Raw genomic sequence first — 13,605 nt, 5'->3', positions numbered from 1 at the left:
TTACAAACTGTTAAGTGGAGCATGAAGGAAAAGGGCAGGTTGCACGGGAGTTTTGAACAGGGAGATTTGAATGAGGTTGTTGAATGGGGACAACATCTTTGAGGAAATGAAACTTAGTCTGAGTAGATGTCCACCTCTGTGAATGTCTAGGATCAGGAAAGGAGGAGGAGGCAGGGAAGGGGAGGGTACAAGTTTGGGGAGGGTACAAGTTTGGGGAGGGGCGAGGAAGGGGGGGAGGGTGAAACCTGGGGAGGGAGGGATGGTGGTGGCAGGAAGGAGATGGAAGAGGTCCATGGATCACCTTGACCCTGTGAAAGCTTGGTTCCAGGTTTTGTTGGGACGGATCTACTTTGGTTTTGTCCTTAGCCCTAGGACATATCAATTGGTCCACAGATTGGTCTTTACTCCTAAAGCAATGCCCTCTGGCTTTTCAGTTAAGAGCCCAACATGTCCCACAAGTCCCTGTAAATTGGCAGGCCTGATTTTTTCCAAAGGTGTTCCTTCCAGCATTAGGCAGATGTGGAAATCTTCAGCCCCTGGATCTCCCATCCCGCTCTCTCCTGAGCTTCTTGGTACCCCATCTTGGGCATTCGCAGGTCATGGATCAGCCGAGGACCGAAGGGGAGTTTTTATGTGGGAGTTGAGGCCCTCCCTCTCTGACCCCCTCCTTTTCCGGATTCTACCCTAAATTTCTAGCCACTCTGGCAACCCTGAACTCTGGACCCTGCCTCCACAGCCCAGTAAACTCTGGCTACTTTTCTGCTTGAGCATTATGATGCCCTGCAACTGGGATGCATTTTTAGGAAAAATTCAGTGAAACGTGGATCTCTCAAAATTTGCTTTCCTTCTCTCAAGATCAACTCTTGTCAAATTTCATCCTGTTTTAAGCTGAACTTCAGAACCCTGAAGGAGGTTTTTTTATGTATATTTTCTATCCAGTGATTCCAGCTGTAGCAAGACAGTCCAATAAAAGCGACTCTTCTGTGACCGGTACTGAAAAGCAAACCATCTGATTGTGAACTTTTATAGTCATTGACTTGGTCTATTAATTTATTTAGGGTTGCAAAGTGGGACTATGCTAATTCCGTTTACTTATTTCCCTCTTTACCTATTACCTGGAATATACCTTTAAAGAGAAATGCCCTGTTATCTTCTATTTGATCTGTACCTTGAAGTACAGACCACATAGGAAAAGTGAGATAAATTCTTGATGTTTCCCTTCATTTACTAGTTTTCAAAATAAGGAGTTGGTTCCTTCACCTCTCTCATAGGTAACCGATTGGATTTTTGTTTTTTAGTATTGTCATGAACCCATTCACTTAAACATACTTAACATGTTGTGGAACTGTAGTTACTATCCTTACCGATGCTACAACATTTCCATTTTTGGTCAGTGAGGGCCTCCTCAGCAGGCTCTGAGTTCTTGTGACATAATCCCAGAGGGTTTTATAGCTGCTTCTTTTTTTTCTGGTATCCTAATAGCTCACCTAATTTTCATCTTAATATAACCCCATTTATCAGCAGATTAAAATCTTAAGACTATCAATTTTTCAAAGAATTAGAATTTAGCCTCTTTGATTTTAGGCCCACCAGAATCTATCTTCTTTTTCAAACTCCGGCATAAGCTCGGATTCCTCAGCTACAGTATCAGCTGATAAACAATCTGAGTGCAGGGATTGTATGTAATTCACCTGGATCAAGTTTTTAGCTGTTAACATGGGGGAGCTGCTTCATAAATATGTATTGAGTTCAATTATAACTATTCTTTAGAGTAAATCTAACACATTTACCGCCTTTCATTTCTCCCCCTAACCAGACATGTGGTGTAAGAGATTGGTCCCGAATAGACAGAAAACTCAGAGTCGGTTCAGTGTTAGTAGCTGCACTTCTCAGGCTACGTTCTTGCATTTCCTATTAATGTGTTTTCCAAATTAAAATCTGATAGAAGCAGTTCCAACTTCCAATATTTTTTACACGATAAAAAGCATATTTTTATTAAGTTGGCCTGAGTCTTGTAATTGTTGACCTACTTCCATTTGTTAAACAGAATCCATCATTTTCTCTTAATTGGTCTGGATTTAAGCAAATAAACACAACACTTTCTATATTCTGTGTAGTTTCTATCCTTCTATGTGTTTGTTGTCTTCCAACCTTCTTAGTTCTCCCGTGTTCTACGTCGTATCTTTCACGGCCTGCACGTGCCTCCAGGTTGATGGGAAAAGCCTTCCTGAGGCTCACCAACCCTACCTCCCTATCGTGCACCTATCCAGAAGACTCAGGACAAAGAAAGAATAGCTGACTACAATACAGTACCATGTGTGCATGGTACGACGGGGAGCAGAATGGCTGTTCCAGCAGCAGGCGGAAATGTCCTCTGACCCAAAAGTGAGGTGTCAGAGAAGCTGCCGGAGACGGTGATTTCTATGCTGAGAAAAGGTGCTGAATGAAAGACTCATCTCGGTAGACAAGTGAAGGCTCCACATGTGGTGATTGCCCTGGGCGCTGTGCAAAGATCCCAAGTCTACAAAAATCATGACATCATGGCGTGTGGAAGAAATGGAAAGTGCTCGGTGCGGCCGGGAAGCTGGATGCTCTTCTTCTGTTGAGGATGAGGAAAGGAAGATCCCGGACTGCAAAATGAGGATGTTTACACAAGACTAGAGGGAAGGAACTCCGTATTTATACCGAGGGCAACTGTCACAGCAATTCGTCCACCATTAAAGAACACTATCTCCTGTGGCTTAATGGCCACTTCCCCAAGGACATCTCAGACAGAGCTGCTTTCACTCAGTTTTGTCTCCTTTCTCTGCCTTTGTTTACCATTGTTTACTTTCCTTTGGGACATTCTGTAGACTGTGTTTCTTTACCACGAAACGTTTTCTCTTCTTGTTCTTTCTTCCATGAGTTATTTCCTTACCTACCTCTCTCGTCCAGATCTATAAACATGTTCATGGCTGCTATGACCAAGGCATCTGAAATTTATACTTTCTCTTTGAACCCATAAAATTTAGCTTCTACTTCTCTCATTACTCAGGAAACAACTTCCAAGTTTTCCGACATAAAAGTAGAACATGCTCTTTGATATGGATTTTCCATTCACTTGATGTACCTTCATAACAAGTTACTGCCCTAACTCACCCGGACAGAGGCTAATAAAATTATGTGTGGCTCTCACAATAGCCACTGTCTCTACAATATTCATCAGAGCAGCTACCTAGAACTTCAGCGGACACATGCATTAGGCACAAGGAGGGGGGTGGCATAAAAATGCACGCTACCTGAAAAACAGCGTTAAAGACCTGCTTTAATGATGATAGAAATGCATTTGTCCTTTTCAAAGACATGAGCAGTTGTTCAAACACAGCACTTCATACTGTTATTATTACCAGAAATTCTGCAAGTGGAAAGTTATGATTTAATAACAATGATATTTATGTAGCTTTCAATTATGTATCTTCAACTCAGAGGGTTTCGTGTTCCAACCTTCCGAATTCCCCAGGCTTGAATTCAGTTAAGTCAACAGTACAATTAATTCTCTCTCCTGTGCCCTTTCAGAGCTCATTCACTCTCCCTTGCCCCTCTCAGCACATGGCACCACTTTCCAGATGCTTGTTCAAATCTGATAACTCAGGGACCCTCATGTGCGATCACTGAGATCTCTGAATCCACATCCTCAGTATATTTGAGTCTGATGTGAATCAAGAGAAGCCTCTCTCCTGATTGTTGGTGCTCTGGTCCTTACTGTTACTTGCACACATGAGACCAGAAGCCTCCTGACATGTGTGTGCCCTTATTTTCAGCCTGAATGACTGTTCTCCAATAAAAACCCATCCTCCAAGCAATTCTTGTCTCTGTGTTTGACGAGGGTCCGCCCCTTCCCCTATCTGGACTGTCCTCCCAGCCTCTCAAGTGAAAATATCTGCACTTCAGTTTCAAACCTATTGCTATCAGCGTTCTTACACTTACACTCAATTTCTCAATCATTTTATTCCTCCCAACCTACACTCGTGCTACCATATGTTACACTGAGTTTGTGTAATTTTTATGACATTGCCTCTTCTGACCTCTAGGGGTCAAACACCTCATGTTTGTTGCCACAAATGGCTCTGTTTTTACAAGTACTCACGCACACCCCCATACCCCGCTTCTCCCTTTCTCTCTCTGAAATTAACAAGCAAGTTGAGAGCCAGCTCCGCAAGGGTCATCACAGATCCCCGCGCCGGAGCTGTTATTCGCGGTGGTGGTCTTGTAGATTACTTTGGCAATGTGTACATGCTTTTTTGGCTTTTATTGTACAGTCAGTACTATAAACTTTGCTTTGCATTTTGTAACTATGTAGTATTCTAGATAATGTCGTGTTTGCGCTTTGTTGTATAAAGCAAAAGGACTGTACTGAATAAACCTAGGATTAGAATACAAAAAAAACCCCAATTATACATAATAATTCCCATTTACTAAGAAATCTACATTATTTTAGAATTTCTCCCTACACCCAATACCTAGTAGAGTTCTCTTTCAGCAAGTGTCAATAAATACTTAAAAGGCGAACACATGTATGATTCATAGAGTTGTCAAGAGCACTGGCTTTGGAAAGTAATGGATGTGAATTTAAATCTTAGATCTCACACAGGCAGTCTGCGTAATGCGGACAAAGTTCTTAATTTCTCTAAAGTTCACTTTCCCCCGGGTCAGGAGACTTGAAGCACCCTGGTATATAGCACTCTTAAGTGAGCAGCTCAGGCAAAGCCCAGAAAAAAGTCACATTAACTTGGTGCCAGCCATGTGGATACAAAGGCTGTGGGTTGCATGCAGGCCTCCGGGCTTTCCCAAGAGGCTCACTTAATTGCCAGCATGTTCAGGAGTCCTGTGACTGGGATCTAGGAGAGAGACCCTGAACCCTCCCCAACACTGCTTGTCCTTTTTTAAAGGGATTGCAGGAGAATGGCCTTGTGTATCTGAAGAAAATCCGGACTGATCTCGGATCTGGGCTACTCTGGGGAGTGGCACACAGAATCTTTCAAGCTGTGTTCTTGTGCAGATAGCACCTGCCGCTCTTCCTTCTGAGGGCAAGGGGGGCTGGTGGTCCCCACTTATTTCTGTACCAGAACTCAGAGCAAGCCACGGGGCTCATGCAGCAGACAATTCTGTTCCTCTCCTCTTACTCCTGCATAAAGTGGTAATATTCATGCCCCTATTTCACCGTGTTATTAGGAGTAACTCAGAAAATGCCTAAAAAGAAAATATCTGATACCTATTAACTATTTAATAAATGATAATTACATAGAATCATGCTTCAGTAAATTCATAGTCTGTGAGGCTGATACTATTAACAGGTGGATAATATAACTGTAACTGAAGAATTAAAATATATTTGATCAAATTCACTCAAGAAGGGACTCACACCCAACCCATTTTGAGGTTCTTTTAGGTTATCTATGATAATACGTTTCCATTGTTTATTAGTTTTTCTCTTATCCAAAATTATACAACAGCCATTTTACACTCAGTCCTGTCATACCATTTTACCATATGTGTTTATGTTTGAATTTCAAATCTTGTTGGCTCTCAGTACCGTTACTTCAACTGCGGGTCAATGAAAACAGGAAGCTGATTAAATGCATGGACAATGTGCTCACTGCAAGAGACAGCAAATGAAGTCACAGGAAAAAGAATGTTCCACAGGGTTGCAGATCAATGAGAGTGGAGGGAGATTTGGGTCATCATGAAGCATATATGGCAGCAAAGAACTCAAAGGACCCTGTTCCTCAGCAGCCCCTTCCTTCCATGGGGACATGATGAGCGGTGCTTTAGTTTTGGAAAAACAGTGTCAGTAGTCCTTTTTCAACGAATGTTGAATTTACATCCCAGATTGAATGTGTACCAAGGGTGTACAACTGGGGAACCTGTTTAATATTTCTAAGACTCTGTTAAATGGGTGATTTTTAGGATGAAATGAGAACGTCTATAAAAACTGTATCTGACACAGAGTAAGGGCTCAAGAACTGTTAGCTATTTTTATACTGTGATAAATAAATACTTTGCAAGGTGGATGCTCTAAGTAGAGATGCAACTACAAATATAAAGCATCTCAAGTCTGTTTTGCTAAGTATCCAGGGTGCAGCGTGGGCTTTGCTATACTCTACGACCCAAACACAAATAAGACGGACTGTCTGAGTTCTGTGTTTCAGAATTGCAATTTGGGGTGGGATACTTTTTTTAAAGGGTGATTTTATTCCAACGGATCATTGCGAAGGAGGAGGTACCACGTAACAGGAACAGCTAAGCTGAGCTGTCGGAGACAAGAGAGTAAGTGGGTAGATGGTAAGAAGTACGCTTCCCTGGCTCATCTCTGCGAATCAACAGCTGGATGGAGCCTAAGCCTGCACGTGGGTTCTGGAGTCTGGCAGATCCGGCTGCAAATCCCGCGTTGTGACTTCCCATCAGCATGGCTTCAGCAAGTCCTAGTGCCTGAGCTTTTAGCCTTCCCTTTTGCGAAGGCGGGGGGAGGGGGGGGGCGGGGAAGTGGCGGGACGGGGGGGGGGGGGGGGGGGGGGGGGGGGCGGTGGGAAGGGAATAGTAACCTAATAATATTTACCTGGACTTTTAAAAAAATTATAAACTGTTCATGTAATGCTGTAATAAGCACTCAAGAAAACGCTGCTACTTCTAGAATTTTTCAAAGACTTAGTACTATTAAAATTAGTGTTATTGCTATGATTATGATTGCTGTTGATATTCACACTGTGATCGCTATTCTGTAGGCTCCGATGGGAACAAAAGGCCAGTCAGTTACCTTTGATGGGAGAGAAGGATGCCGGGAACATCACTAACTACTTAAGGAGACGTGCAGTCTGGACAACATAGTTTGTCCGTCTGACACAGTTTCAACAACGTCAACACGTCGCCTGTCCTGCGCACGACCTATCTTGCCTGCATGCAAATGAAGTGAACCGGAACCTAACTGGACTTACATCAAAAAGTGATAAACTACGTGTGACAAAAGCTTTAGTGGCTAAAAAGCTTTAGCTTTTAGCTAAATAGTGATATAGAGGAACTGAACAATCTCAGGCTCTTTTCCGGATTCTTCCGTGTACTAGGCGTGGGACACTGGGCAAATTACTGAATCTCTCCAAACCTCAGAATGCTCATCTGATAATTGTAGATCATGTTAACTAACTCACTGTTCCATAATAAAAGAGCATCTAACAGGATGGTGTGGCTTGAGGTAGGCTATCAATAACTCTTAGGCCCCTGCCCCACAAAAAGATATAATAAAATGCTTCATTAAGAGGAGACTAAGTGAAATCTGTGGTTTCTACCATTTTTTATGTGAAAGTATTTCAAACACATTTTATATTTTAGCAGAGGTCTTTACTTTTTCTATGAATTTATGTTGAGGGCACAGCATATTTATAAGTGAGTTACATGGCATATTATTTTTAGGCTAAAGAGACCAACATTCTTTGGTGCCTAACGTTTGACTGGTTATACTAAATGGAACACTGTATCTTTTATGAAATTCAGGGTGCCTAAGTGAAACATCATCAGATAAGTCCATGGAGGGGGGAAACTCTAATATTTGAAAGTTAGGATCTAGTTAATAATATTAGATTTGGATAAATGGATTCACATATGTCCATTAACAGGTAGCTGTGTGTACCTATCTCCGTAGGGATTGATCTATCTATAAAACGCTTCCATTTCTGATTTAAAATATAACACTAAATACTGAAGTCAATATTGCCATGCACGGGCACGTGCGCACAACACACACACACACACACACACACACACACACACACAAGCTTTCCACAAAGATCATTCCTGTTTTTCTATCTCTTTACATAGCTATAAAGTCAATTTTGGTGTGCAGGTTGGCTCTTAAAACATCTCTTTTGATATCTACGTCAGTGTGTTGGGTAAACAAACACTTACTGTATGCACATCCGAACACCTCAATCCGCATTCCAATTCTGCCCCTGGGGTTCCACTCTAAAGGGATGAAGCGCAGAAATCGGGCTTTGATGGAAGGCTGGAGTCTATAGTACACAACACTGTCTGCATTTGCATTTCCTGAAAAGCCCTAAAAGAAAAGGGAAAGAAAGAAATCAATGCATTTGGAGAATATCCATTTTACCCTGTGACCTATAGTGTCCACAAGCAATGTCTGATTTGTTTTTTTACTATAAAAATGGCTGCCTTCTCCAAGAAAATCATTATTACCAGTTACATTGTAATGTCCCTCTTTCACACAGAAGTCACGATTGTTCAAGCTTTTCTTTATAATGAGAGTAGATGAAATTCCACCTTCCCCATTAAGCCAGCTTTCAACATGATACCCTCAATAAACGTTTCTATAAAGTGCAAATTATACTTAAAAGGTATTAACATTGTGAATGGCACAAACAAATTTTGAGAAAATCTTCTCCCCGCGTTAAAAAAGCAGGATCTGATTCAGCAAAGAAGTTGCTTAGTCACTGATGAATGATAAAAGTTAGGAACCTGTTTCCACTGTTTTATTTTATCCTCTTCGTAACATAAACAAAAGTATCACCTGTTCAGAACTAAGGAACTACAATCTGAAAACAGGCTGTTCAACCTCACGCACTGCACTGCCGGTACGTCAAAGTGATTTAATAAAAAAATAACAACAAAAAAGTGCCTGTATTAAAAAAGAAAAACTGTTAAGGGAAATTAGAAGCAATAACAATTGGGAAGACCTATAATCAGACTTACAGACTCTAGAATCTGAAAGCTGGAAAGACCTTGAGAATGATGCTAAGCTGGCACAAAGTGCAGATGAGGAAATGAAAGGTCAGAAAGGTAGAAAATAACCCTCTGGTATTTGGAAAACTATTGTATGGTAAGACCAAGAGCTACCCTCCTTCCGCAAAACCAGGATGCATCTGCCTACCACGTAGTTCACCTGCAAAAGCCACACACCAGAGCACCTAACATCTAAGCACTTTACTTTTCTCCTCCATGACGAATGGTACGCTTTCATATATGAAAAAGTTAGGGGAAGTGAAAGTTGTTCTCAATAATTTATACTTATTTTTTTTATTTCTTCTTCTCCTCCTTCACTACCCATCCTCCCTTCCTCCTTCTTTTTTTTTCTCCTTTTCCCCTCTTTTGATTTTTTTTTTTCAACTGTAACAATCAGCAAATGTAGGAACAAAATAAGGGATCTATTCACACTCTTGGTAGGTCTGTTGACCATGACTGACTGGATCAACAAATATGGCCGGCCTCATGTAGACTGCATAAGAAAAAGGCAAACACATTAGGAATACCTATATACAGGGAGCCTGCTCATTTACCTACTTTTCTTTCCATTTCACTAATATCCCTTTAGCAGCATTTACCAAAATATTTTTTTAATATGAAATTTATTGTCAAATTGGTTTCCATACAACACCCAGTGCTCATCCCAACAGGTGCCCTCCTCAATGCCCATCACCCACTTTCCCCTCCCTCCCACCCCCCATCAACCCTCAGGTTATTCTCAGTTTTTAAGAACCTCTTATGATTTGGCCAGAATTTTTTCTAATACATTTTTTTTAAGGCTCAGTGTTTCATAGTCAAATTGATTTGATTTGACTCCCCTTATCAATCGATTCCCTACTTCTTGCTCCCACTCCACCAATATTCCATACACCAGCTCTCAGGCTCATACACCACAGGCACTTCTGTGATGGCACCTCCAAATTCTATCCCAGATCTGGGCACCTCTCTTCCTCTCAGCTATGACCACCCAGTTCAACAAAGAATCATCTCACCAGAATTATCTCAATGACTTCGTCCTCACCTTTTTTGTCCTCCTGTTCCCTGTCACCAACCCCGTATGCAGCCCTAGTCTCTTCCTCTCTGAGAAGTCAAAAAAATTTTTAAAGGTGGGTGCCTGGGCGGCTCAGTCGGCTAACCATCCGACTTCGGCTCAGGTCATGACATCACGGCTAGTGAGTTCAAGTCCGGTGTTGGGCTCTGTGCTGACAGCTCGGGGCCTGGAGCCTGTGTCAGATCCGTGTCTCCCTCTCTCTCTGCCCCTCCCCCACTTGCACGCGCTCGCGCTCTCTCTCTCTCTCTCAAAAATAAATAAACATTTAAAAAATTGTTTTAATTTTAAAGGTAAATCAAACCATGTAACCCCAACTGCTTTCTTTACCACTTAGAACAAAATCCAATCTCCTTATCAAACATACGCTCTTTGACAACACCCTCCATTAGGTTTATGCCACCCTGGAGCCCCTAGAACAACCAAGCTCAGTGCTGCTTAGGGCCTTTGCACCAGCTGTCTCTGCTGCTCTGTAAGTTCTCTCCGCAAGGTCTCTGGCACAACCAGCTCTTCTTGCCCTTTCAGGCTTTGGTCAAAATATTACCCCTTAAGTCAGGCCCTTGCTAATCACAGTTGCAAAGGCAGTGTACCTGGCACACCCCCACACCTTATTGCCTATTTTATTTTCTTCACATTACTCATCATTTGGGGTCTTCTTCTGTTCGATTATTGTTTGTTTATCTTATCCCACTAGAAAATGAGCTCCATGAAAGCAAAGACCTTCCGTGCCCTCCATCCATAGTACCTAGAACATGGCTTGGCTCAAAGTGGTTCACAGTAAGATACCTGTTGGATGCGTATGTTTGGGAAAGACTGGGCTTCAAAACGAAACAAAATTCAACAGGTGTCTTATTTACAGAACCTCTAAGAGCATGTCAACTGTGAATGTGCTAAAGTGCACTGTATCTCCCATGACAGGGATAGTTCTCTGGTATGTTTTAAACATATTAGGCCCTCATTCTTAGCTATTATTTCCCAGAACATAGACAGGAGAACACTGCTTAATTCCACAGGTATTTTAACTTTGTAATCAGACCCTTCCAGAAAGCTCCAACCTTCTCACTGGTCAAAATTTCATACTCTGGGCATTGGTGGTGTGTGTGTGTGTGTGTGTGTGTGTGTGTGTGCCCCTGTGTGTGTTTCCAGGCTCCCCAAATCAGGGCACTGTGGGAAAGGCAATGCGGGTCGAGGCCCTGGTCCACTGACATTCAATCCTAATCAGACCCCCTTACACTTCGATTCTATTTTCCTGGGTGCCTCTGGCAGGCTAATACAATTTTGATTTCTTTCGGTGAACAGCTGGATGATGAATTAGATAACCTTCCAAAAGATCTCATGTTTTTTCAACATTAATGCACATTCACAGATTTAGACAGATGCCAGTACGATGTTCTCAACATCTTAAAGGATTAAGGGGAAAGATACATAGTGGCCGTGGCAACAGACAGGTAAATGGAAGGGGGAGGTCCACGCGTGGCAATCGTTCACATTTTACCTGATCGATTTATGAGCTATGTAAATTTTCAGAACATAAAGAAGAAATATAAGGTGCTTAGCTTATATACGTAATAAAAATGTCTTGGCACATTCAAACTTTTAAGCAGCTTTTTCTTACAAAGGGTGAGGGAACTTGTGAGGTGGGGGATATGGGGTATTTAGCACATTCCGGTCACATCTGGGGTTTTTTTCTAAATGAACATTTTTAATTTTATAATAATCAGTATAATGAAAGAAGATGCAGACATAGGAAGTGTGTTCAGTGACAGAACAGGCAGAACACTATCTTGGAATGCTCTGAGTACCTTAAATAACTTCCTAGGATCAATGTCAGCCAGAGAACAGGAATCATTGCTATTAATTAAGAATTCGTTAACTGAGCAATAATGTTTGTCTTGTCTTGCTCCTCATGGTGAAATTTTTTCAATACATAAGGTAAAGACTTTGCTTTGGAATTCTGTATTAAATGGGCCCTTTTTTCAGAATGGTAGTCAATTAGGGATGTGGCTGATGTTACATTACCTTATGAATGAAAAGTTCTATGCATACTATCAGGTTTCAAATGTACTTCCCTCACCTAAGAGATATTCTTCAACTTGCTATGAATACTTTTTTCACACCATCGCAAGTTCATAAAGAACGCATGGATTAAAGTTGCTCATTAAAAAAAATAATTTTATTATGTGGATGTTTATGTCTTCACTTTTTTCCTAATTTTTTTTAATGTTTATTCATTTTTGAGAGAGAAAGAGTGCGAGTGGGGGAGGGGGCAGAGAGTGAGAGAGATACAGAATCAGGCTCCGTAATGTTAGTGCAGCCTCTGATGCCCCCACGAGGCACTCAAACCCACAAAACTGGGAGATCATGACCTGAGCCGGAAGTCAGACCTTAACCAACTGAGCCACTCAGGCACTCCTGTCTTTCCTTTTATTATAGATTCTGAACTTTGGTGTCTGTTAGGATTACTTGAGGAGCTGTTTAAAAATGCAATTTCTACATATGAGTGAAAACACATGATATCATGTTTTCACTCATATGTGGATCTTAAGAAACTTAACAGAAGACCATGGGGGAAGGGAAGGGGGAAAAAGTTACAAACAGAGTGGGAGGGAGCCAAACCACAAGAGACTTTTAAATACAGAGAACAAACTGAGGTTGGATGGGGCAGGGGAGAGGGGAAAGTGGTGATGGGCATTGAGGAGGGCACTTGTTGGGAGCACTGGGTGTTGTATGAAAGCCAATTTGACAATAAATTATATTTTAAAAATGTAATTTCTAGATCCTGAACCCCATGTGCTGAACCCCAGGGCAAGTGGGGCCCTGGAATCTGCATTTCTAATGCATGCCAAGCCAATTTGTGCTTTGGTCTTTAGCTGATTTTGAAAAATTTTCTGGCTTGTGAATAAGCCATGTTCTTTTCCCCTCCCTATATCATTGCAAAACTTTAGAGGGGAAGAGATTTTAGGAGAAGGGTTCACCAGGGCTAACTTCTAAGGGGAGAAATATGTAGCAAACGTGTTCTGTGTTACGAGTCTAAAGGTCTTCAGTGTGCAAATCTGTACTCAGGGTCAGGTGCAGGAGAAATGCATTACGCAGCTGTAATACTTCCATCAACTCTGTAAGATAGTCATTTTTGCACCCACTTTAAAATTGAGGATAATGAAAATTATAGAAGTTGTGTGTCTAAAGCCACACAGCTAAGAAGTGGCAGAGGAAGGATTTAATCCCAGGCTTTGCTGACTCCAGAGAACATAATTTAGCTAAACTATCAATAGGCTTCCTTCCAAAAGAACATGAAAGCTAACCAGTCGCCCTAGAGGAAGCTTGATATTTTATCTGAGGCTCCCCCCACTCTTTCTCGTAATTTACATTTAAAATCTTTGACATATTGAGAGTAATACGACTCAGATGATCGCTGAACACAGCTCTCCCAGTTAACTATTATAGACAAAAGCATGGTTCCATAAACTTTACATTTTCTCAGAATTACTGGAGTAGAATAAAAAGAAAAGACAAACGTTCAATCATCAATAGGACTCGTACATAAAATGATAACTTCCTCACAGATACGAAATGCAAAAGAATATGCCAGTATTTCATCAAATGTATGAAACACCTACAAGGGGAATTAAGGTCATGTGTCTTATGTGACAAAAATCAAAAAGCCTTAATTGTATTTTTCTTTTCTTGGAGACTTGATTTTCAAGCTCAATGAGGTATTCATAGATGGTTTAAAAATGCATTCTAACCGAGATAATTTATGGAGTTAATGA

The 13,605-nt window shown here is 41.4% G+C and overlaps 1 protein-coding gene across 4 annotated transcripts in view; it reads right to left on the bottom strand.

Moving 5' to 3' along the window:
* CNTNAP4 (contactin associated protein family member 4) overlaps positions 1 to 13,605 on the bottom strand; it is a 251,582-nt gene that overhangs the window by 112,576 nt on the left and 125,401 nt on the right. For all 4 annotated transcript variants that reach the window (XM_019413125.2, XM_019413122.2, XM_019413123.2 and 1 more), the window contains one exon: positions 7,936 to 8,083. In XM_019413125.2, the coding sequence (XP_019268670.1) occupies positions 7,936 to 8,083 (148 nt within the window). The remainder of the gene's footprint in view (positions 1 to 7,935; positions 8,084 to 13,605) is intronic.

Source organism: Panthera pardus, unplaced genomic scaffold, assembly GCF_024362965.1.
Source record: "Panthera pardus isolate Hobbes unplaced genomic scaffold, ASM2436296v1 HiC_scaffold_19, whole genome shotgun sequence".
Classification (NCBI taxonomy): domain Eukaryota; kingdom Metazoa; phylum Chordata; class Mammalia; order Carnivora; family Felidae; genus Panthera; species Panthera pardus.
The sequence above is the reverse complement of the archived record's forward strand: the minus strand, read 5'-3'. Positions and strand labels throughout refer to the sequence as shown.